This window comes from Nansenia antarctica (assembly GCF_963989245.1).
Source record: "Nansenia antarctica genome assembly, chromosome: 9".
NCBI classification, from domain to species: domain Eukaryota; kingdom Metazoa; phylum Chordata; class Actinopteri; order Argentiniformes; family Microstomatidae; genus Nansenia; species Nansenia antarctica.
The window spans coordinates 29,839,290-29,864,406 of NC_137679.1; the positions used below are offsets into that span (position 1 = coordinate 29,839,290).

General features: G+C 46.9%; 2 protein-coding genes across 2 annotated transcripts; both read left to right on the plus strand.

Annotated features, from left to right (window-relative positions):
- Nucleotides 1–5,951: 5,951 nt before the first annotated feature.
- On the plus strand, nt 5,952–14,534 carry chrnb4 (cholinergic receptor, nicotinic, beta 4 (neuronal); the record flags this gene model as incomplete). The annotated part of the gene is made up of 5 exons (XM_080539670.1): nt 5,952–6,089; nt 7,130–7,174; nt 7,457–7,566; nt 12,657–13,722; nt 14,370–14,534. Exons 1-5 carry the CDS (start codon nt 5,976–5,978, stop codon nt 14,532–14,534), a joined length of 1,500 nt encoding a protein of 499 aa, XP_080395796.1. The 5' UTR covers nt 5,952–5,975.
- Nucleotides 14,535–17,543: 3,009 nt separating this feature from the next.
- chrna3 (cholinergic receptor, nicotinic, alpha 3) lies at nt 17,544–24,283 on the plus strand (the record flags this gene model as incomplete). The annotated part of the gene is made up of 6 exons (XM_080539907.1): nt 17,544–17,604; nt 18,442–18,581; nt 20,239–20,283; nt 22,386–22,495; nt 22,830–24,069; nt 24,158–24,283. 6 exons carry the CDS (start codon nt 17,544–17,546, stop codon nt 24,281–24,283), a joined length of 1,722 nt encoding a protein of 573 aa, XP_080396033.1.
- Between the last annotated feature and the right edge of the window lie 834 nt (nt 24,284–25,117).

Sequence of the window (25,117 nt, forward strand, 5' to 3'; positions counted from 1 at the left end):
TAAGCGACAGAGAACTTTCCGGACTGGTTACAATACGATCGCTTTTTTGAGATAGGTTGTTCCTGCTGTGATGTTCTGGTATGGTGGTATGGTATTTGCACTCATTTTAACTAAATTAAATAAGCTGTATTGAAAGGAAGCGAACGCATAAGCGCAGAGGGTAGTGTGTATACGCGGGGAGTGAGTATTTGGCACGTCACTGGCGGGGACATGGACTGAGTATCACAACTAAAATAAGAAATGTTTCGCTTATAGCCAACAATTACAATGAGCCCACAAACTGAAACATATGTCACTCAAGCATAGCCTACAAGAAAAACACTCATAGAAGTTGGGCATTGAAAGTTGGCTTGTGCTAGCATTAGCTATGGTGCATCCATGGTCAACATGACGTTACAGATGGGATGAACCAGGGTTCTTTCTATCGTAGCCTAGCATAGTATTGCAATTTCTGCACTGTACATGAACTGTCAAGATTCTTCTACAATGCAGCTTACCCAGACACATTGGAAACTATCAAAAGCTCTGCCTTTGCTAGCTGAGTTTTTAGCTTCTCCATCTTCTTGATGACACTCACTTTAATTTGGGGCGCTGCGCTACATGTGTCTGCGTCACAGAGCCCGGCCAAGTTCAGAGCGCTCAGAGATGGGTGCTCTGACTGAAAAGACGGTTTGTCCGAGCGAACTGACCGTTCGTGCATTTACGAACGTACCTGTAATAACACTGCTGACAGCTGTTTTTCATGAGAAAAATACTTTATGCGTGAACGCCCCGCAAGAACACCTCAACGCCCCCCTTTAAAATATATTTGTTCCAGCGCCCCCCCCCATGTTGTCTGAACGCCCCCGTTGAGAAACGATGGTCTAGAATCTAGACTGTTGTTATGGGCAGTGATGATCAGTAAACATGCTGTCTGTTATCTGTTGTTATGGGCAGTGATGATCAGCATTGTACGGAGCGTTTTTGGATTGTGGCTCTTCAAAATCGTCAATGTGGCTCCTGATTAGGACAAGGTTGAGTACCAGTACCACTGGTCTAGATTGACGACTTTGATTTGGGATGGGAAACTTGGCTCTACCCCAGGCAGGTTTTTTCCACCCTGGTAAAATACTGCTGAGATAGAATATATATTTCACCCAATGTGTCCCTCTAAAAATGTGTCATCAGTGTTTAACATAATTAACCATGAAGCCATTTGTGAAACGAACTGGCTCGTTTTGGAGGAGACAGGTTTTGCGGCCCAGGCTCATCAGAGCTGAGGTAAAAACCAAACTTCCCTTTTTCATCTCACCCTCTTAAAAGAATTGCAAAATATCATAATCTAAATGTTTTCTATATACAGTACATATCTGTTGTAAAAGACACTGTATGTGTATGAAAAAATTATGTATGACTGACAGGTACAACGTTTTTACAGTATATCGCTAATTAAATGCAACTGTATGTGCTGACCAACCCGTGACACATCACACCATATACAAATGTATATGTCCAGGTAGCTAAGGAGCATGTGAAAGTCCAGCTCTCATCAGCTCCTCAGATTTCCACACGATCATCCCAAATGGAAAACACTGTGTGTCATTGTTCATGACTGTGTGTGAGTCAAGTCCTTGGGTTTGCTCTCTGTGTTTGAAACCACCTCTTCATTGAGCATAATCATGACTGTTTAAACAGTCTGGCCAAACAGTAAATCTGCTGTTGAGCAGATTGAGCTGCCATGGGACTGGCTGGGGATTCTGTACAGTAAATCTCCCCCATCCACAACCACTGGGTAATTTATCACCAACTGGACCTTGCAAATGTCCTCACCCCTCACCCCTAACCCATGTAACGTCACTAAATAATCGAACTCATCAGGGAACCATCGTGATAGCCAGAAAACAAACAATTATGATTAGCTATGATTATCTGGCCAGAGCCTCAAGCCAGAGGATTTGCACATCACTGAGTACATACAGGAAGAGTAACCTCACACACTCAAACAGAGATAGAGCAGGTTGACATCTACAGGATAAGGCACATCACCCTCTTGTCTGTCTGTCCTATGGGTCAGAGAGAGAGAGAGAGAGAGAGAGAGAGAGAGAGAGAGAGAGAGAGAGAGAGAAGAGAGAGAGAGAGAGAGAGAGAGAGAGAGAGAGAGAGAACATTTAGGGATGGGATCTTTATTGTTTTGAAACCTTTATGTGAGGTTAAGTCTTGAGAGGTAAATTGAGGTCACACCATTGCAGTGACCTTCTGCTCAGAGGAGTGAGTGACAGGAGTCAGGCCATCTGCTGAGAACACACATTGACTCTGCATAACAATCAGGCAATAATATCAATACAACTTTGGCATTGACCAAATTCATAGTCTTGGAAAATTGGGCAAGAGACCTGTAGCCACAATTAACAAAACAAAAAAAATAAAACATAATTGCAGCCACATGGTACAGGTCACTTTAATGTGAATGCCAATTGTTGTAGTGTTGGTTCACATGGCACTCTATGAAATGGATGAAGCAAAAAATAATAATAAAGGAATTCCACTATGTTTGAGAGAAAAGTGCTTGTTTTAATTGTTGTAATACACACGTTTTATTTAATTTATTTCTAAAATTCAATATTAAATTATTCTTAGAAATTTATATTTTGAATTCCCAAATATGCACATGACTATTAATGAAGAAGACATGCCATAAATACTTCAAGACGCATGAGTTGCGCTCATGGTGAGAGAAGGAATTGTGAGAGCGATGCGCTTTGACTACGGTAGGTGGAACGGCGTGTAGGAAAGGGGTGCGTTGCATAGCACGGGACAGTAAATGCTGCTTATTATGCTGCTCTATGCGAACGGATGTTCCTGATCCTCGGACGCACTCTCCATTTTTGGTAGAATTTGGTTTCAAGTGGTGCGGGACGGAGAAGGAGGCAGTGTTTGTGAGCTGGCAGAGCCGGGCGCGCGTTTATGGAGCTTTTTTGGAGTTCGGAATGCTCTGTAAGAGCGTTAGGTTCGGGTCTTATTTGGGTTCCTGAGTGAGGACACGGATGGACCTTTTGGCACCGGCAAAATGACGCGGACGCTCCCTCTCCTCGCTTACTTTCTCACTTTTATGCAATGTAAGTAATTTGTTATGGAGAACCTTTGTATTGGTATGAACTGTAGGCTGTTATCGGTCTGAACTGAGCGAAACCATAAGAGTGTGTTGTTGTTGTTTTGTTAACTCTTTGTCTTTTCACATTCATATTCGTTTATTCTGTCTCTTTATAATTTCAAGTTCCCAGTGAATTTTTGTGACATAACCAGTTTTCCTATTTTTTCATAAAGAAAGAAACCCACGAATCTGGTTCTCTCAGCAACCGCAAATAGGCTTCTAAACTAATTTGCTCTTCATTAGGCTTCATATGAGAGGGAGAAGCTCTGAGGCACAAGCGCATAGACTCCCCTGATGCACAATGATATTGTACTTCAATACAAATTCTCTTCGATCTCCTGAGGCACTCTGATATGTCAAGCTTGATGTAAAGCTGGTGGTCACCAAAAACTGGGGCATTCTGGGTATTGCTATAGAGAGCATGCTGTGTGTGTTGTGTGGATGAAGGAGGCGTTTGGCTAAAGGATTTCAAGCTAGTGGGCAATGGGCATGCCCTCCACCACCACCACCTCAATATCTTTAACGAAGTAGCTTTGACAGCCCTCTACAGCGCCAGAGAAGGGGGTGTCTCCGCAAGATTATTGAATCCGCAAGAGTATTGAATCATATCAGACTCTAAGCTATTCCCATTTACAGTACACTGGGCATAGCACATCTTCTGTGTGTGGATAGCCTCCATACCACATTGTACGCCAGGCCATGGTCATTTATGAAGCACAGACAACACTCTATGTCCATAGACTATACAGGTTATGGATGGTTGGACCGTATCATGTTATCTATTATACTGTTTCTACAGTATGTGTGGAGAAAGTGGCTATTTTGGTCACCTAAATGTGTGGTCTCGTGGTCTTAAATGGTGATCCTCTGTGGCTCAGTTGGTATAGCATGGCACGAACAACACTTAGGTTGTGGGTTCGATTCGGGACCATATATACTGAAATGTATGCACTCATTGCAATGTAAGTCGCTTTGGATAAAAGCATAATTTAAATGGCATATATTCATATATATATATATATTTATATTCAAATGCCACGGTGTTCTGCAATAAGTAAATCTTCTGATGTGCCTTCAGGGCCAACACACACAACGCTATTTGTGTGGTGTTTTCCAATGGGTCTAATATTATGTACCTTCTAGTCTCTGACCTATACAGTATCTAACTTGCATGAATGCTGCAACATATCAGAGTGTTGGACAGAGTGACCTTTTAAATAGTCATCAACTGCTGATTCAGTCAATATACAGCATAACACTGCTGCCCTCCCCTGTCAATGAACATAATGTCAACACACACTTTCAACATGTTACTTTTCATTTACGTTCCCTTTTTTCAAGATCCAGCAGAAAGACACACACACACACACACACACCATTCACAGCAGGCAGTGATTACTAGTTTGAGAGGTCTGCTCCCCTACTGGTCAGTGCCCTTCACCTCTGGGAAGGAGGGGGATGTTTGACAGCGACAGTGCTTTGACAACATGCCATCTGTCAGGGGGAGCTTGTGAGGCCCTTTTGTGTTCTATGGGTTCCCTGCCAAGTGACTGATCACGAGACAGCCGTGGCAGCATGAACCAGGCCACAGGGAGACCTGTCGGACACTTCAGAACCTCTCAGCTCGACATGAATCTGTTCCTTGATAATGATTAACACAGTAGGCCATTTTAGTTTGAAAACCTGATCTACAGTCAGGTGTTAAGTCTTAAGTTTCACTCCTTGCACAATCTTGAAGTGCGTGATGTATCTCTCTTGGAGCAACAGCCTTATCAGCTATAGTAAACAAACAGTACCCCAGGGTATGTATCATTTGACCGAGCGTTTGTCTCCAAAGCAATTTCTCTTGATTGGGCCGATCATTAAGGGTCTCAACCCATTAGAGAGTTTCCCCATGAATGGAGGGAGCCCGGCCACTCAGCTCTTCTCTGCTGTGTTAGAGCATCAGTCACTGGAGGAGAGGGAGGGAGAAAGCGAGGGATGAGAGGAAAGAGAGATCTTTATATCATTCATGCCTCCCTGTCCTTCCTCTTTCAGATAGGAAGTTCTCAACATCGTTTTTTATCAAGGCCTTCTTTAATCCTGACTCTGGCATCGTTTATCAAGGAGCAGGAGGTGAGGGTGGTGTGATTATTGGGTCAGGGTTCATGCGTTGGTATTCATGGCTGGTAGGACATCTGTTAATGTGGCCCCCGGCTTCACAACGACAGATTCATTAACACTCTGCTCTGCAGAAAAATCACCCCTCATCATCCCACAAGTGAATTACTCAGTGGAAGAGTTTCAAGGCCCTCGTAAAATGTTTTACTATCTCCTCCTCACTGACATGTATCCTCTCCTCTGGAGTCTGGTACTTCAGTAGGCGGTGTGTTTGGAGTGCTGGTTACCACCACCAGGTACGTGGGTTAGGAAGTGTCGCAGTAGGGCCTTCATTCAGCCCCTTTTTCTCCTGTGTTGGATGCCCCAATACTGTCCGTTGACATACAGTACCAGTCAAAAGTTTGGACACACACTTTCCCATTCAATTGAACTGTAGAACGGTACTGTAGAAACAGGACATAATGCTTGAGTCAGCGACACATCGCTACACTGGGCTCCAAAACATAAAATATGCTCCGTGAAACAACATTAAACAAGGTTAGTGTCCTGCTATAAAATGATCAGTGAACTGACATAGCCAATCGGTTTCCTTTTATCACTCAGCTATCTCTTTTTTTTATCACCACAACACAAATCCAATGGAGGTAACTAGCCCAACTAACTATCGGTGACCTGTTAGCATCCCAAAACCCGATTGCTTACTTTATCCACAGGCGGCAGCTGTGCGGAATCGGAGGAACGGCTGATGAACTGGTTGCTGGGAAAAGATCGCTACAACAAGCTGATTCGTCCGGCCATTAACAGGACCGAGCGTGTCACAGTCAAACTGCAGGTGTCCCTGGCCCAGCTCATCAGCGTGGTAAGACCTCTGGACAATATGGAAACACTGAGCCCCTAAGCTAATCACAGGCCCTGAGAAGAGAAGGAGAGAGGAGAGAGAAGAGAGAGGATGGGCAGAGGGAGAGAGGAGAGGAGGAAGGAGAGTGAAGAGAAGGAAAGAAGGAGAGAGGGAGAGAAGAGAGGGAGGGAAGGGATAATGAGGAGAGAATGACAGGGGCAGCGGAACTCAGAGGAAACAGCCAACCTTGTTAATTACTTACACAGATTGGAGGTAGAGGCCATGGCCCTAATGGCAGGATGGGTAGCTGTGCTCTCCGTCTCCGTCATGTCCAGATTGAAACTTCAGCACATTGCGTTAAAAGGCGCCGTAAACCTGCCGCAGGGAAGGCATCGGAGTCTGCATTCTGATTTACAGGGTCCTCTGTGCCGCAGAGAAACACAGAAGGGATGCATACATATCCTCTGTTTATGACCTCTTATTGTCCTCCTCTTCTTTGGTAATTGAAATTTGGATGTCCTGTAAAGTGTAATGGTTTGAAAAGTGTCAGATATATTGTTGTACCTCATTGTGATGCTTCTGCTGCTGTGTGTGTGTGTGTGTGTGTGTGTGTGTGTGTGTGTGTGTGTGCGTGCGTGCGTGCGTGCGTGCGTGCGTGCGTGCGTGCGTGCGTGCGTGCGTGCGTGCGTGCGTGCGTGCGTGCGTGCGTGCGTGCGTGTGTGTGTGTGTGTGTGTGGAGGATTGGCCACTCTTGCTACACAATCCTCTTGGTTGTGGCTGTACACAGGTCTGCTGTAAATACACGGCTCCGATGGCAAATGTGCTCCATTTATCTTAAAATGGACAGATACACAGGGAATTTATTTAGTGTGAAAACACATCTTTCACTTTTACTCTCTGCTAAATCAAGCATTTGTACTGGATGGTTGGACAAAGTGGCTCTCTGTGCATGTCTGAGTTGATGTGTTATTGAACACGTACTGTACTTTAAATAGTATTACAAGTAGTTTTTAAAAATGTTGTAGTTTGTAATTCTCCACTAACTTTTCTCCCTTTTCCAGAATGAAAGAGAACAGATTATGACCACCAATGTCTGGCTGACACAGGTAAGTGTGAAGCCCATGCTCATTCTCCATTAATCAGCAATTTATTAGCAATTACTGAGTCTCCATGTCTGTCTCCAGCTCTTAACGTCCTTCTCACTGAACTTGAATTAAAGCATAACCATGGCCTCTTCTCCAGTCAATGCAGAACCGACTTGTAATTGTGCCAATACCATTCCTCTTTTGAATGATAATGAAGCGTGTCATTGAGAATAGTGTGGTGCTGAGGGAATCCTTGTATGACTGGGAGTGTGACAGTGTCTGTCTGTCTGTCTGTCTCTCCAGCACTGGGAGGATTACAGACTATCATGGAACCCTTCTGAATATGAAGGCATCGACAAGCTTCGTATCCCCTCTCGACACATCTGGCTACCTGATATTGTTCTATACAACAAGTAAGCATTGTCCAACCAGATATAGCATGTTGTAACGGTTCAACACATTGTGTATTAAGAATCCAATTTCTCATGTGTATATTGTTTGTGACGCTAATGTATTTTTCTCATTTCAACATAATAGCTTTCCAAGTTGGAGTGTCACTGTTACGGTCAGATAGGGAACCCAAGCGCAGACACAGACAGAGACAGGTTAAAGTAAAATAAAGTATGATTTATTTTAGGGAGTAGGCAGAGAATGGTCGTAGGGCAAGCGGGGGGTCAGGCAGGGGGCGTAGTCAGCAGGCAGGCAGGGGGTTTAGGCAGGAGGGGTTGTCGGCAGGCAGGCAGGGGGGTTAGGCAGGAGGGGTAGTCGGCAGGCAGGCAGGGGCTTAGGCAGGAAGAGTAGTCGTTAGGCAGGCAGGGGTCAGGCCGGTAGGGCAGGCAGGCAAGAGGGCAGGTAGGACAGGCAGGCAGGTAGGAGGAGGGCAGGTAGGGCAGGCAGGCAAGAGGGCAGGTAAGGCAGGCAGGCAGGCAGGCAGGAGGGCAGGTAGCAGGAGTCCGGTAGGGGTACTGGGGGGGGTAAAGGCAAAACAGGGGTAAGTAGGAGGCAGGTACAGGCAGGGTAGTAAATAGGTAGGGGAGCTGGAAGCTTATATTTACGGTAAGCTGAGCAGCCTTGGAAAAGCGATCTACCACCGTCAGGATGGTGGTATTTCCCTCGGACGGTGGTAGTCCGGTGACGAAATCCATAGATATATGGGACCAGGGGCGACGGGGAACCGGCAGGGGAGGAGACCAGTGGGAGGCCGGTGCAGGTTCTTGTTCTGGGCGCAGACGGGGCAGGCCGAGACGAACTCCCGGGTATCCTCCCCCATCGTTGGCCACCAGAAGTGTTGCCGTAGGAAGGCCAGGGTGCGGTTTACCCCCGGGTGGCAGGTCAGGCGATTGCTGTGGCCCCACTGTAGGACCTGGGAGCGAACAGCGTCAGGGACGAAGAGGCGGTTCTCTGGGCCGTTGCCAGGATCAGCCTGGTCAAGCTGTGTACGGCGCACCAGAGACTGGATCTCCCAAGTAACCGCTGCCACAAGGCAAGTGGGAGGTAGGATAGGTTCCGGGTCTGAGCAGGTCTCGTCCCCCGTGAACTGACGGGAAAGCGCGTCAGGCTTGATGTTGCGGGACCCAGGACGGTAGGTAAGACTGAAATTGAAACGCCCGAAGAAGAGAGCCCATCTGGCTTGCCGGGAGTTCAACCGTTTGGCAGACTGAATATAGGACAGGTTCTTATGGTCCGTCCAAACAATGAAAGGGACGACCGCACCCTCCAGCCAATGACGCCACTCTTCCAGAGCCAGTTTAACTGCCAACAACTCCCGGTTTCCCACATCATAGTTCTTCTCTGCGGTGGAAAAACGGCGAGAGAAGAAAGCACAGGGATGCATCTTGCTGTCCGCCTTGGGTCTCTGAGAGAGAACAGCTCCCGCACCTGTGTCCGAAGCGTCCACCTCCACAACGAACTGTAGGTCAGGGTCCGGCAGGATGAGGACAGGGGCGGAGCTGAAGCGTTCCTTGAGGTCCTTAAAGGCTCTCAGCCTCCTCAGTCCACCGAAAGGATACAGCGGTTGAGGTGAGGGCTGTGAGAGGGGCAGCGATGCGGCTATAGTCCCGGATAAAGCGCCTGTAAAAGTTGGCGAAGCCCAGGAACCGCTGCAACTGCTTCAGAGTGGTTGGGGCGGGCCAAAGAGTAACCGCGGTGACCTTGGTGGGGTCCATCTGAACCTCGCCCTGGGCAATAATGTAGCCCAGGAAGGAAACCGAGGGGACGTGGAACTCACATTTCTCCGCCTTGGCGAACAGGCGATTCTCCAGCAGCCGCTGAAGGACTTGGCGGACGTGTTGCTGGTGGGTGGCAAGGTCCTTAGAAAAAATTAAAATGTCATCCAGGTAGACAAAAACAAAAATTCCTATCATGTCTCGAAGAACGTCATTTATGAGGTTTTGGAAAACCGCGGGGGCGTTGGTAAGGCCAAAAGGCATGACTAGGTACTCGAAATGGCCTAGGGGGGTGTTGAAAGCCGTCTTCCATTCATCCCCTTCACGGATGCGGACCAGGTGGTAAGCGTTGCGTAGGTCCAGTTTGGTGAAGATGGTGGAGCCGTGAAGGGGGGCGAAGGCAGAGCTAATAAGAGGCAAAGGATACTTGTTTTTGACAGTGATGTTATTAAGGCCTCGATAATCAATACAGGGCCTCAAAGTGCCGTCCTTCCCCACAAAGAAAAACCCAGCACCCACAGGAGAGGAAGAAGGACGAATAGCACCGGCGGATAATGAGTCCTGGATGTAGGTCTCCATGGCCTCACGCTCCGGCCGGGACAGATTGAACAGCCGGCTACTAGGAAGGGGTGCGTCGGGAAGGAGGTTGATGGCGCAATCATAAGGGCGGTGGGGGGGTAGTGACTGGGCATGGTGTTTGCTGAACACCGGAGCGAGGTTGTGGTACTGCACAGGCACAGAGGTTAGGTCAGAAGGCTCATGAAGCGGGAGTGTCTTGGTGGGGGCTGAGCTCCGAGCAGCACGAAAGCAATGGGTGAGACAGTGAGGGCTCCAAGAACTAACCTGGCCCGTGGGCCAGTCAATCTGCGGATTGTGGGTCTTTAGCCAAGGATAGCCGAGTACCAAGGGTGTGAGGGGACATGCAATAATGTGGAAACTCAACTCCTCCCGATGGTTGCCTGACAGGAAGAGGGTAACAAGGGGGGTTTTAAACTCAATTTGGGCTAAGGAGGTGCCATTGAGTCCCTTAGCTTTGAGAGGTGTTTCTAAATGGACCAGTTCAATCCCCAGCTGCCGTGCCACATCAATATCCATAAAACTCTCATCTGCCCCGGAGTCAATAAGGACAGAAAAGGGCTGGGATTGGCCATGCCACAGAAGATGAGCCTGAAGTTGGGGACGAGAGAGAGGGGAAGACATATAGGTCTGGCTCGAACGTACCTCGTCAATTACGGTCGAGCCTGCTCGTTTAGCGGGCGGAGAGGACAAGACGACAGAAAATGCCCCATACGCCCACAGTATAGGCAAGCCTTGGAAGTCACTCGGCGAGTACGTTCTTCTGCTGTTAAGCGAGCCCTACCGAGTTGCATGGGCTCAGGCTCGGCCATCTCCGTCCGTACTCGGGAGGATCCGGCATAGGACAGGAGAGAGGATCGGGGCGGGGCTGAGGAGGAGGAAGTGGGCACTACCTGATGTTCAGACCGTTCCCTACGGCGCTCCCGAAAACGGTTGTCAAGACGAATAGCCAAAGTGATGAGTTGTTCCAGACTCTGGTTCGTCCCGGGAAGCAAGTTAGTCCTTAAGTCTCTCACTAAGCGCTTGTGAAAAGGAACTCTGGAGAGCCTCGTCATTCCACCCGCTCTCCGCCGCGAGGGTACGGAATTCGATGGCTAGTTCAGCCACACTACGGGTCCCCTGACGGAGGGAGTGAAGACGTCTGGCGGCGTCCCGACCAGCGACAGGATGGTCAAAGACCCTGCGCATCTCCCCAACAAAGTCTTGGTAAGAATCGCAAGTTACTGTCTGTCTTTCCCAGACCGCCGCAGCCCAGTCGAGAGCGGGACCCTTCAATAGTCCAATGAGGTACGCAATACGAGTGCGGTCCGAGCTAAAAGCCTGGGGTCGTAGCTCGAACAGTAAGGAGCACTGTAGTAAAAACGGACGACACGAACCGAGGTCGCCACCATAGCGCTCGGGGAGTGGAGTCGTGGGTGGAGAGTGGGACGGTGCGTGAACGGGCATAGGAGGACCAGGGGAAGGAGCAGGGGGGCTGTGAGTGGTGTCGGATCCGATGACCGTGGAAGTGAGTCTCTTAAAGTCTTAGAGTCTCCTCTAGCCGTTCCAGGCGTTTAGTGCGGGTAGAGGATTGCCCTCCCAGGGCCATAAGGGCATCAGAGTGTTGCCCCAGCAGTCTGCCCTGTTCTGTGAGGGCTCGTAGGACCGATGCTGTGTCTGCTGGGTTCAGTTCCATGGCCAGATCGTACTGTTACAGTCAGATAGGGAACCCAAGCGCAGACACAGACAGAGACAGGTTAAAGTAAAATAAAGTATGATTTATTTTAGGGAGTAGGCAGAGAATGGTCGTAGGGCAAGCGGGGGGTCAGGCAGGGGGCGTAGTCAGCAGGCAGGCAGGGGGTTTAGGCAGGAGGGGTTGTCGGCAGGCAGGCAGGGGGGTTAGGCAGGAGGGGTAGTCGGCAGGCAGGCAGGGGCTTAGGCAGGAAGAGTAGTCGTTAGGCAGGCAGGGGTCAGGCCGGTAGGGCAGGCAGGCAAGAGGGCAGGTAGGACAGGCAGGCAGGAGGGCAGGTAGGGCAGGCAGGCAGGTAGGAGGAGGGCAGGTAGGGCAGGCAGGCAAGAGGGCAGGTAGGGCAGGCAGGCAGGCAGGAGGGCAGGTAGCAGGAGTCCGGTAGGGGTACTGGGGGGGGGTAAAGGCAAAACAGGGGAAAGTAGGAGGCAGGTACAGGCAGGGTAGTAAATAGGTAGGGGAGCTGGAAGCGTATCTTTACGGTAAGCTGAAGCTACGATCTGGCAGAGAAGTGAAGGCTGGAACGGGTCTTTATGCAGGGCTAACGATGAGGTAATAGAGAACAGCCGGACAAAAAACAAGCCACTCCTGCCAATTAGAGGGAGAGAGAGAGAGAGGAAGAGAGGGAAAGAGAGAGAGAGAGGCACTGCCCACTACCTAGAGGTAGAGGGCGTGACAGTCACCCCTCTGTCTCTAATCCTCTAATCACATCCCTCTGTCTCTAACCCTCTAACCACATCCCTCTGTCTCTAATCCTCTAACCACATCCCTCTGTCTCTAATCCTCTAATCACATCCCTCTGTCTCTAACCCTCTAACCACATCCCTCTGTCTCTAATCCTCTAACCACATCCCTCTGTCTCTAATCCTCTAACCACATCCCTCTGTCTCTAATCCTCTAACCACATCCCTCTGTCTCTAATCCTCTAACCACATCCCTCTGTCTCTAATCCTCTAACCACATCCCTCTGTCTCTAATCCTCTAACCACATCCCTCTGTCTCTAATCCTCTAATCACATCCCTCCCATCTGCATAGTGCTGACGGGACCTATGAGGTGACAGTCTTCACCAACGCCATTGTCCAGTTCAACGGCAGCGTGTTCTGGCTTCCACCTGCCATCTACAAGAGTGCCTGCAAGATCGAGGTCAAGCACTTCCCCTTTGATCAGCAGAACTGCACACTCAAGTTCCGGTCATGGACGTATGACCACACAGAGATAGACCTGGTCCTGAAGTCAGATATGGCCAGCATGGATGACTTCACACCCAGCGGAGAGTGGGACATCTTAGCCCTGCCTGGCAGACGGACGGTCAACCCTTTGGACCCTACCTATGTGGATCTCACCTATGACTTTCTCATCAAGAGGAAGCCCTTGTTCTACACCATCAACCTCATCATCCCCTGTGTTCTCATCACCTCCCTGGCCATCCTGGTCTTCTACCTGCCCTCTGACTGTGGGGAGAAGATGACCCTGTGTATCTCCGTCCTTCTGGCTCTCACCGTCTTCCTGCTCCTGATCTCTAAGATCGTCCCCCCCACCTCGCTGGACGTGCCCCTCATCGGTAAGTACCTGATGTTCACCATGGTGCTGGTGACCTTCTCCATCATCACCAGTGTGTGTGTGCTCAACGTGCACCACCGCTCCCCCAGCACACACACCATGCCGGCCTGGGTCAAGCTGGTGTTCCTGGTCAAGCTGCCTGCCCTGCTCTTCATGAGACGCCCCCAGAACAACTCTGCTCGTCAGAAACTCCGTCAGCAGAGGCGACTCCGAGCCCGGAGGGACGTTCTCAGGCTGGGCTACCCCACCCCGTCCAAGGCAGCAGCCGCCATTTCCTCTTCCTCTTCTGTCTTCTTCTCCTCCGCCTCAGCCTTCTCCTCCCCGGGACACTTTTTCAACAAAAATGTAGCTCCTCCAGGGTTCAACCACACCTGCAGGAAAGGGGACGTTCGCTCCACTGAGTACCTCCCCAACGGCTTCACCTCCACCCAGGAGCTCCGCCAGAGGGGCAACCCCGACTGGGGGGCTGATGTCCAGGAGGCGGTGGACGGAGTGCGTTTTGTGGCTGATCACATGATGGGGGACGACGATGACCAGAGTGTAAGTGATCTATCACAATAGAAATGGGGAACGGGAAGCACAGGGGAAATAGGCTACTGTTGAAATATGACTTGAAGCAATGTTTGTCCCTCCTGGTCATGGAAGACCACAGTGTCATAAGGTATTTTGGTAACATTTCCTTAAGCACAGAATTAAGTGGTAACAACATGGTAATAATACGGTAATAGTTCATAGTTTGTCCTTATTTCGATGTAATTATTGAATTGCATGGTAACACCCATGTAAATAACATAAAATACAGACATAATAAAGGTAAAAAGGTAAATTACTTGGTTATATTAAAGTGTTACCATATTATTACCATGCTATTAATTCCACACTGTACTTTAATAGGTGGTTACTGTTTAATTTTTTCACCCTCCAACATCAGGAGTGAAAAATCATGGCCGAAGAGGTAGTTCATACCCAGTAAAATAATCCAGACTATTGGTAATCGACTGTTATCTTAGATAAATCAATGTAATGGGGAGGTGACCGTGGTTAAAATACGGCCACCTTTAAAAATTGCCAAGGACAGCAGAGAGGAGAGGGGTGAAAAGGTCAATAGCTGTTACAATGTGCTGCTCAGCAGTATGGAGGCTGGAAAGGGTCAAATGACTTACATGTGGCTCTCTGTGTCTTACCAGGTGATTGAGGACTGGAAGTATGTGGCCATGGTGGTGGACCGTATGTTCCTGTGGATCTTTGTGATAGTGTGTGTGACAGGCACACTGGGTCTGTTCCTCCAGCCTCTGTTCCAGCACTCCATAGCCTCCATCCAACAGCCCAACTCAGAGGTTCCCCGCGTCTGAGCCAGAAAACACTGAAGACGGGTCAGCACCCAGAAACCAAAGCCATGTGGCCTACAGCAATACATGACTCTCCAGCCCTTGTTGTTCTTCTATTGAGAAAAACATAGAACATAATGTCACTCCGTTGTAGTATTTTGTATGGAAAGGTTACTTCCTGCCTTGTGACTTATGTACAATAAAGAGTCGGTTGTCTTTTTCTCAGTGACAGTAAAAGTAGCTGTAAAGATGGACTACATGGCAAACATTGCACTGGTGGACAAATACATTTTTTTAAAATCCAGAGGTACTAAGACTATTTGTCTGCTGTCGATGTATGACTCCTGATTTTTATTCCTGTGTCACCATGTTGTTGAACTGTAATGTGTGTCAATAAAGAATGTATACATGTATAAAGGGTCATGAACTTCAGTCCTTGTATTCAAAGTTTGATTAAATACATTAACACCCGATAAAGTAGTGAGGGACTTGCCAACAGCTCTTCATTAATCTATTTTCAGTGTGGTAACAGAATATTTCTTGAATGAGGGTCACATTAACAAGATTTTAAGGGTTTAATGGGATAGTTCATCTAAATTACAAAATCCCATATTTGGAAGGACAGACTTCAATCCACACTTTAGTTTGGTTTATCCAAACCGTTTATCACTAACTACAAATCACTAACTGTCACTTGAATGCTGCTATACTCCAGATGCTCAAGTAATCTAAATAGGCCTCCTCCACCACAGACAAAATTGGTATAGGAGTTACCTAATCCATATTCCCCACTGAATTATTATTTTTGATGCAATAAACAGTTCCAATTTCAAACGTATGACTTATATGGGTTACCTGCTATAAATCGGCTTCAGGCTTAACCAAAAGGCTTCAATAGAGATGAGGGGATACTATGAAATGATGACAACCACACAATGGGTTACATATTGTGCCATCTACTGGCCACATTGTATAAGCCTACACTGACAATTGATACTCTTGCACTCTCTCTTTTACACACACACACACACACGCACACCCCACTGGACTCTTACTGCTCAATAAAGTCTGCTGAGTGGGCTCGTTAGAGATTCTGCAGACTCCGGTGGTTCTTTTGTGAGAGCTTGATCTAACTCAAGAGATATCAGCATATACAGGAATGCCAGGACTTGTTTTCATTAGTTTTCCAGTGTGCTTCAATCTACTAAATCAGTTGTTGCTGCTCCATATCAATTTACAGCTTAGCAGGCTCCTTATCCCAGTGCACTCTTGAGTGCAGAACCTTACTCTATGGCAGCATAAACATCAATAATGTACTCAAACCAAACAAAAACACAGAGGTTATTGCCTCAAAAACAACAAGAGGACCCGATGAGTAATCACCACCCCCTTTGGGATGTCACCAGAGCCTATTAGATTAATGCATATGGCATTGTTTTAAGGGTGTTCCCGTCAAGTAGTAACACACAGGCTGCCACAGGCCCATTTATCACAGATGTTCTGGCACATCACCTGCTAACAACAGCAACACAGGCAAATAAGCTTTGTTGCTCTGTTATTAAACATAATATGGATCTTCATAGAAGTAGAAATGTGATAACATTGACAATAGTAGTGTGCTAGCCTGCCTGCTAAGGAGCTCAGGGAATACTGCTCTGACTTTTGGAAATGTGCAAGGTGGGTGCTTTTACCCTGATTTCTTGCACTTTTCTGTGCCAGTGGCTGCATTACTATACTCCATGAAAATGATAATGAAAATGATGTTCATTTTAATATGCCTACACCTCATCTAAAGAGCAGGCTATAGTTCAGTACAAGATTTGATCATTGATCATTGTCATGTGCCAAAATAGTGAATTAGAAGGGTGCAACAGGTTAAAGGGATAGTTCTACCAAAGTACAAAACTTCAATCAACAATTGGTTCTGTTTTTCTGAGCACTGTAACTAACAGATAATTGTTATGTTTAATTGTCATATTTAAACAAAACCCAATGCAAGACAATGGACCTCAAATGCCCAAATCATCTCATTTCAACGACTTCATGACAATCTTTAGAACACATCATATCTTTGTGGACACTTGATAAATTAATGTCATGACATAATAGGTCATGTAGCCTATTATGTTATGTGCATGACTTTATTCAGTGTAAATTGTGAATATCCATGTTTCTTCCTCCCACCCTGCGCATCACTCGCAAAACTCTGTTATTCTCAAGTTCTCACTGTGTGTGTGTGTGTGTGTGTGTGTGTGTGTGTGTGTGTGTGTGTGTGTGTGTGTGTGTGTGTGTGTGTGTGTGTGTGTGTGTGTGTGTGTGTGTGTGTGTGTGTGTGAGAGAGAGAGAGAGAGAGAGAGAGAGAGAGAGAGAGATATGCTCTGATAATCATTACATTCATAGTTACATTACCCTGCCTGCCCTTGTTAAAACTAATCCCTGTATGAAGAACGTGAAATGTCTGTGATTGTATTAGACTATAGGCCTTTTTAGTTTGGCACGGACAATGATGCTGAAACAGGAGGAATTAGGCGGGTGTAACATAAAGTCGCTGTCCTTTGTGCTGAAGGCTTGCATCATTAAACACCAGATTCTTTTTGTTTAATTTTGTTGGGGGGGGATTTGAAACTGTGGTCCAGCTCATCAAACCTAACCCCACCCTAACATAACAGAACGATCGACTATCTGAGTTGATAAACTGCATGTCTATTGGTAAGAAATCAAAGACGTGACGTTTGTTAGGCTATTAGAGATAAACCAACTTCGACTGACAGAGCAGTCTGGCGAGATGACTCCAATTCCTGAAATGACCCGTGGGGTTAGCCTATACCGTCGCTGTCTGCCCCTGTCCTCAGTGATTGACTATCTATGCTGCTTCACCCTCCCTCTCCTCCATCCCTCACTGCTCCAGCATCTGGAACCGAGCGGCGCGCTTTCACTATTCACACTTTCTCTCTTCCTATTCTGTCTCCCTTTACATCGTCCGTGTCCTGATGAATTAAGGAATCATTTTTCAGCTATCCACCGAGTCTAACCATGAACGCCCAATTTTTCCAGATTTTTCCCACCTGCTCGTTCCTTCTTTTCCTTTTGTCGGGTGAGTAGAGTTTACCTCGAGATGTTGTGTGAGCACTCGGTACTTGTTGCGTTTTATATAAACCTATAATGTGGTACTGTAATACACTGTACCGAAAATAATGGTGAATAATAACAGTGAAAGAAATTGAATATTAAGTGAATTCACTTGAATTTGCCCACAATTATAAGATGTACATCTAGTAGTATTATTTGCGCTGACATTTGGGCTAGCTTATTGGCATGGTTGCCATTAAAAAAAGTAACTACGGCTATTCAGATATATCTATTTTTGTTTTTAAATATATTAAGCAGAAGTGATGCTTATATGTTCATCTGATTTTGCATACTTACAAATGGCATGTAATAATATCCTACACGCCAAGATATCACGGCGGTTTGGATTATTTGTTTTTCTTCTAGCGCGGTTTTCTGTAACTATGTTTAATCTGACGCGTATGAAAAATCAAGAAACGTTGCTGACATTTCATTTCATTTTCCTTGACTCTCCAATGACAAATGTGGTTTATTTGATTGACCAGGTGCTGCCTCAGTCTTTAATATTGCTGTAATAGAAAGCTGACCTTCAGAGAAAAGAAGTCTAACCCAGACAACTAATTATCTAAAAGTAATTGCTATTTCATATCAGGTCATGTGTGACCTCTGGAACACAATTCTAGTTAATAAGAAAGCAATGGCCATTGGCAAATATAATCAAGTCAAGCCTTTATACTTACTAATAGAATATTGAAAGATGCTGACCATCAAGATGCAGACCATTCATCATCAATAGTAATGCTGCTTGCATAGCTCTAAATTGCACTCACACCGCCTGTCTCTAACCCCCTCTATTATTCAGGTGGCACCTGTTCTGAGGCAGAGCACAGGTTGTTCTCAGTCATATTCTCCAGCTACAACCAGTACATCCGCCCAGTGGAGAATGTGACAGATCCAGTCGTGGTGCAGTTTGAGGTGTCCATGTCCCAGCTGGTCAAAGTGGTGAGTAATGTGAGAGATGGTGATATTCTCTGAATCTCCTACAGCTGTGCCTCTGTTGTTGTGCTGCTGTGATGTTAGTGAGTTCCACTCTCGGACAGTGAGACATATATATCACAGACCACAGCAGGAGGAAGCAACGGGGTCCTGACGGGAACAAACAAATCATTCCCATAAATAATTAATTGAGCGCCAAGCGTCTGCGCATTCCCTTAAATTAATATGCATTGATTCACGTTCCAGAAAGTCCACGTGGAGGATGTCTGTGTGTGGATGTACTGTATGGGGGGTGGGGGTTGGGAAGGATCTTGGCTCTCTCTCTGATCTCTGATGAGAAACGATGCGACAGAGATGGGAACCGTGGAAGTGTGCTCCAAGACACCTGAGATACACCCAGCACATTAGCCCCAGACTATTCCCCGTCCTATCAGGCCGAGCAAGGACCCAATGGAGCCTGTCACAGGGAATGGCTGTGTGAGTGTCTGATTGGGCAAGAGAAGATGGGAAATGTCAGCTCTCGGAGACTCCTCACTCTTCTCCACTCTGTGCAGGCAAACCCCATGGTGCGATCACTGCCCGTTCAAATGAGAGTCCCCGGTTTTAACGCTGTGTTTTGGCTAGAGCTGGCTGTGTGGAGATTGAACAAGGAGAGAGGCAGCTGTTCTGCTTGCCATCAAACCATGACTTTAATTTTTAAAAAAGGGTTGTTTTGGGAAGGGGAGAAGGCTTCATTCAGAAATGAACAGATGTACTGTGTTGTACCAAAATGCTGCTGGCCCGTTACGAAAGAGGAATCCTAACGTGTGGATGAAGTCATCACTCACTCAGCTTCTGAAGATTAACTAACTCCCTGTGTTACTTTTTAGGAAAAAAGGAGCTGCTTTTGGCCATATGATTGCATAAGCTATATAAAATATTCACTACCAGGCATATAAACTGTCATTACCTTATAAAGAGTCAAGCATTTACAGCTTTACAGACTAATCTTGGGAAGCTGAATTGACCGTGGCAAGCACTATAAAACTACCTTCCCTCATATCTCATATACATGCCAGAAGAACATACGTGTGTGTGTGTGTGTGTGTGTGTGTGTGTGTTTGTGTGTGTGCGTGCGTGTGCGTGTGTGTGTGTGTGTACACCTGGACAACATGGGAACCCGTGAATGGTTAATGCTACTCACTGGGTCATGACATTGGTTCACTCACGGTCCAAGTACCCAAGACCTGCCCCTCTCCTAGCCACCAGAGATAGGTGAGGAAGCGTTCTGTTGGAACAAACACCCCTCTATCTCTCTCTCTCTCTCTTTCACTCTCTCTCTGTGTCCTGCCCTCCCCGTCCCTTGTGTAAGGGCATGAATGGGGCTCTCTACAGGGCTTAGAGAACAGTGAGAGCAGAACATAGCTGTCATAACGTGACTGTGACTATGCCTGTGCCTTGGGGCTGGAGGACTCAGGTGATCCTGGCAGCATACTATACTCCTCCTCTGCCCTAGGCTGAGGGTCAGACCCAGGACAGAACACACTCTGTGCTGACTAGACGTCCTGCCCGGAGACTAATGGTTCATGACAGCATGCCCGCTTTTTAACTCTACAATATTGATGTGGTTCATGATCCCTCTGTCATCTGTCCTTCTGATGGTCAACACTTTCTCTGTTCTCAGGATGAAGTTAACCAGATCATGGAGACGAACCTGTGGTTAAGACATGTAAGTTAACTCTTCATTCATCCTGTGAGTGAGTGACTGTGTGGGTATGTGTGTGTGTGTGTGTGTGTGTGTGTGTGTGTGTGTGTGTGTGTGTGTGTATGTATGTGTGTGTTGTACAGTATATGCTATGAACATGACCATTTGGGTGAACACAGCCCGCTGTCAGCCCAATGTGATATACAGTATGATTCCTAAAACCCATGCTGGTATCTTACATTATTCATCAGGAAACGCTTTTAAAAGCATTGATCCCAGCTGCTCCTGGTCAGTGCAAAGTTTGCATTAAACAGAGGCACTTACATTGTCAATTTTTATTTTATTTTTTTATCCGTCAGGTAGTGATTTCAGGTTCATGCTGAGGGTATACTTTTTATCGAAAAGCCTCTTAATCTTTAAGATATTAACCTTCTGACAAGACGTTTATGAGTGATAGATTCTCTCTGCCTTGACTGTCTTATTTCTATTCAGAGATCAGCCGTTAGTTAGAATGATCTAGATTCATCCCAAATGATCCTCATTGTCAAGATGATAGAGAAAGCACTACACAAAATAATAATATGTGCCAGACAGTGACTTTCCAGTCGCATGGCTTGGTGGTTTTGTCACATGGCTAATCCCACATGGTGTGCAATGAGCCCATTAAGGAAATGAACCAGAACAGGTCTCCGGGTCTCCCACATAACCACCACTGAACAAACACAACCACAACCACATCTGTGCAGATCCCACATCTGTCTTTGATACACTGCCATCTGTTTGTCAACATACTAGAAGCACAGAGACTGCCTGTATTATACATAACATTATAGCCAGTCACAGTCAATAAGCCAATCAAATGTAAATAACTGCTTAGTCAAAGGTTGTGCTCCGGTCAATGCAATGTAATTAATGTAGTTACTGACTGATGTGAAGATGAGAGGTTGTGAACCTCATGACCAGCAGGTGCAGGGTTACAGTCTAGTCACTTCCTGTTGCTCAATCAGCTGAAGTCTTTACAACTCTCTGTGGTGACTCCTGCTGCTGTGTCTTTATGAGCCTCCTGGGAGTTGATGGCCACCCTCACTGCCTTACAAGCTCATAAAACACACTATAAACCATTGTCCAAGTGGCTTCTTCCGTTGATGCCAACAGTATATGGTTGCTATGTGGTCATAGAAGACTTGGTAACAGGAGCATCCTTTTCACAAAATAATTGTAGGAGAAAAGCATATCTGCAGCCAGCTTAAGTACAAAAGAATAGATGGATATCGGAAGGACATTTTTTTACGTATTGAAATAGATCTCAGAATGATATCACAGAGACAATATCCATTAGCACAAAGTACACTTTGGATTGCACTTTTGATTGAGTGTGTCTGAGAGGAGAATTTGGCTCAACAACCAAGTGGCATTAACCTCAACAGAGATGAGTTAAGTGGGAAGGGGACCTTGGAGTGTGTGTGCGTGTGTGTGTGTGTGTGTGTGTGTGTGTGTGTGTGTGTGTGTGTGTGTGTGTTTGTGTGTGCGTGCATGCATGCGTGCGTGTCACAGAGAGGTCAAAGCTGTCAATGATTGACAGAATGACAGTTTGAACAGCACAAAGCACTAAGTGTAAGCTCCATCTAAACTCTAAATGGAAAGACTTACGGTGGCAGTGCTAAATAATTGGTGCCTATTGTCATAATACACTGTGTCACTTCAAACAACTTGCATGTACAGTGTAGTTTCTCAAAACCGTAGAGGGAACTGTGGACTAGTTGTTGCTTCTTTTATCTGCACTGTCACTTTCATGTCATTTTAAACGTGTATATTAATGTACTACCACTCAGCACAGATATCTCAGCACCAGAGGTTCTGGGAATAAAATCCTCCTTGCTAGTGTTATACTGTTGTTTGGCAGTGAGTCTGACATTTCTGGAATCCAGAGGAGACTGAGGGAAGGCACGTAGACATTTCCTTGAATCTGCCTTTAAGATTTTGATATTATCAGGGAATACATCCATTTCAAGCAGTATAGTATGCATTTGGTTTAATGTCTGTGGATCTCAAAGTGCTGTGTAACGTGCCAGGGTGTTTAAATCAAAGATTGATATCTGATCAGGGACTTCTCTCTACCTCCTCAGGTCTGGAATGACTACAAACTTAGGTGGGATCCCAAAGAGTTTGGTGGAGTGGAGTTTATCCGAGTGCCCTCCAACAGAATATGGAAGCCAGACATTGTGCTGTACAATAAGTGAGTTCAACAACAGATGCTAACCTCGTCTAGACGACTCTATCGATCCATGCAATTGCAATAATTACATAATGACAGTGAGTATGCACTCACACAATATCACTAAATTATAGATCAGATCATACAGAACCCCTGGTTGAGGCACTCATACAGTGTGGCAAGCAGTATTCATATTTTATTAATGGAGTACACGTACAGATGATCAGACATTCTAATCAAATGATAAAGCCACAGGGTTTCTTTCTAATTTGTTTTGCTGTGACACAAGTGTTTTGTATCTTTTCAATATAACCTTTAATGACTCATCCACCCCACGCTCCTCTCTCCGGCACAGTGCAGTAGGAGACTTCCAGGTGGACGACAAGACCAAGGCCCTGCTTCGCTACAACGGGGATGTGACCTGGATCCCCCCGGCCATCTTCAAGAGCTCCTGCAAGATCGACGTCACCTACTTCCCCTTTGACTACCAGAACTGCACCATGAAGTTCGGCTCCTGGACCTACGACAAGGCCAAGATTGACCTGGTCCTCATTGGCTCCACCATCAACCTCCGAGACTTCTGGGAGAGCGGCGAGTGGGTGATCATCGACGCCCCCGGGTACAAACACGACATCAAGTACAACTGCTGCGAGGAGATCTACACGGACATAACCTATTCTCTGTACATCCGGCGCCTGCCTCTCTTCTACACCATCAACATGATCATCCCCTGTCTCCTCATCTCCTTCCTCACCGTGCTGGTCTTCTACCTCCCCTCCGACTGCGGAGAGAAGATCACCCTCTGTATCTCTGTCCTGCTGTCACTCACTGTGTTCCTCCTGGTCATCACTGAGACCATCCCCTCCACCTCCCTGGTCATCCCACTCATCGGGGAGTACCTCCTCTTCACCATGATCTTCGTCACGCTCTCCATCGTCATCACCGTCTTCGTGCTGAACGTGCACTACCGCACGGCCAAGACCCACACCATGCCTTGCTGGGTACGCCGTGTCTTCCTGGGGCTCTTGCCCAAGGTGATGTTCATGACCAGGCCGGAGAGAGAGCCTGAGAGACTGTCTGAGGCTGGAGTTGTTCAGGTGCTGCCGGCAAGGCCCTGCGCAGTCCACACCTCAGGCACCCCGCAGCAGCAGCAGCAGCAGCATCAGCAGCAGCAGCCCCAAGCCCTTGTCGCCAGCGCACTCCCCAGCCTGGCTCAGCGCCAGCGCCTCTTCTTCAGCACAGAGCTCACCAACCTCAATAACCTCAGCGGAGCTGGGGACTCAGCAGCCAAGCCAGGCTCCAGCTTCCTGTGCCGCGAGGGCCGCTGCAACTGCTGCTGGCGCCAGAGGTCCACCAAGCTGCCGGCCGACACAGGAGGGGGGAGCGGAGGGTTGGGCAGCCTTGGGGCCCTGGGTGGTGGAGGAGGAGGGGGGGTGGTTGATGCAGGTGGAAGCCCCTGCTCCAGTTCAGAGTCTGTGGATGCTGGACTGATGTCCCTCTCCCCCATGTCCTGCCTCTCACCAGAGGTCAGAGAGGCAATCGAAAGTGTCAAGTACATTGCAGAAAACATGAGACTACAGAACGAAGCCAAGGAGGTAAGTTGAGAAAATGTTGACCGTCACAACGGCAAAAAAATATTTGATATGATAAGTGAATTGACACTCTTTTGTGATTGTCTTCCAGGTGCAGGATGACTGGAAGTACGTTGCCATGGTGATCGACAGGATTTTCCTTTGGGTTTTTATCCTGGTGTGCATTCTGGGAACAGCTGGCCTCTTCCTGCAGCCCCTGATATTGTTTGACATGTGACAGACACACACACACACTCACACACACACACTCACACACACACACACACACACACACACACACACACACACTCACACACACACACACACACACAAACACACACACACACACACACACACACACACACAAACACACACACACACACACACACACACACACACACACACACTGTGACTATTGAAACTACATTATACACAGGCTGATTTCCAGTGATGCAGACAGACCAAGAGGAGAGGAACCAATAAGAACAGGAAGGCTAGGATGATCATGGAGACAAGCAGCTGCCAGCTGTTCAATGTCACAATGAATTCCTCTTTTTGTCAAGTGAAATGAAGTATTGTTGTGAGCCTGTAACTGCAGGGACAATTCTGGACAAGCTTGGTGAACAATGTGCTGTTATTTGATGTGTTGCTTCGTTCCAAGGACTAAGTCATGTTTCTTGATGCAGAAACGACATTATCGTTTGTCAAAAGGAATATCGATTGGAACAAAGAAGCCCACATGAACAAACTTATGGCCTTCTAAAAGGGTTCTCAGATGTATACTGTATGATATACTGTATGAAGTACATTTCAAGCAACTATGATTGACCAAGAGACTAGCAAAACCAATGTTGAACATCACACAGTCATTTTTTATATTGTTTGCTTGTAAAATATCAATGCTCTAGTCTGTACACATGTAGACATATTGTTTTACTTATAACTAAGGGCTGGTGTCGCATATACAGAGCAAGACCTACTCACACTTTCAATGGCGACCCTTCATTAAAGATACTTTTTAGTGTAGGCCTAATCGAGGTCGGGAGAACTGGCCCATAGTTTTCCATTTTAA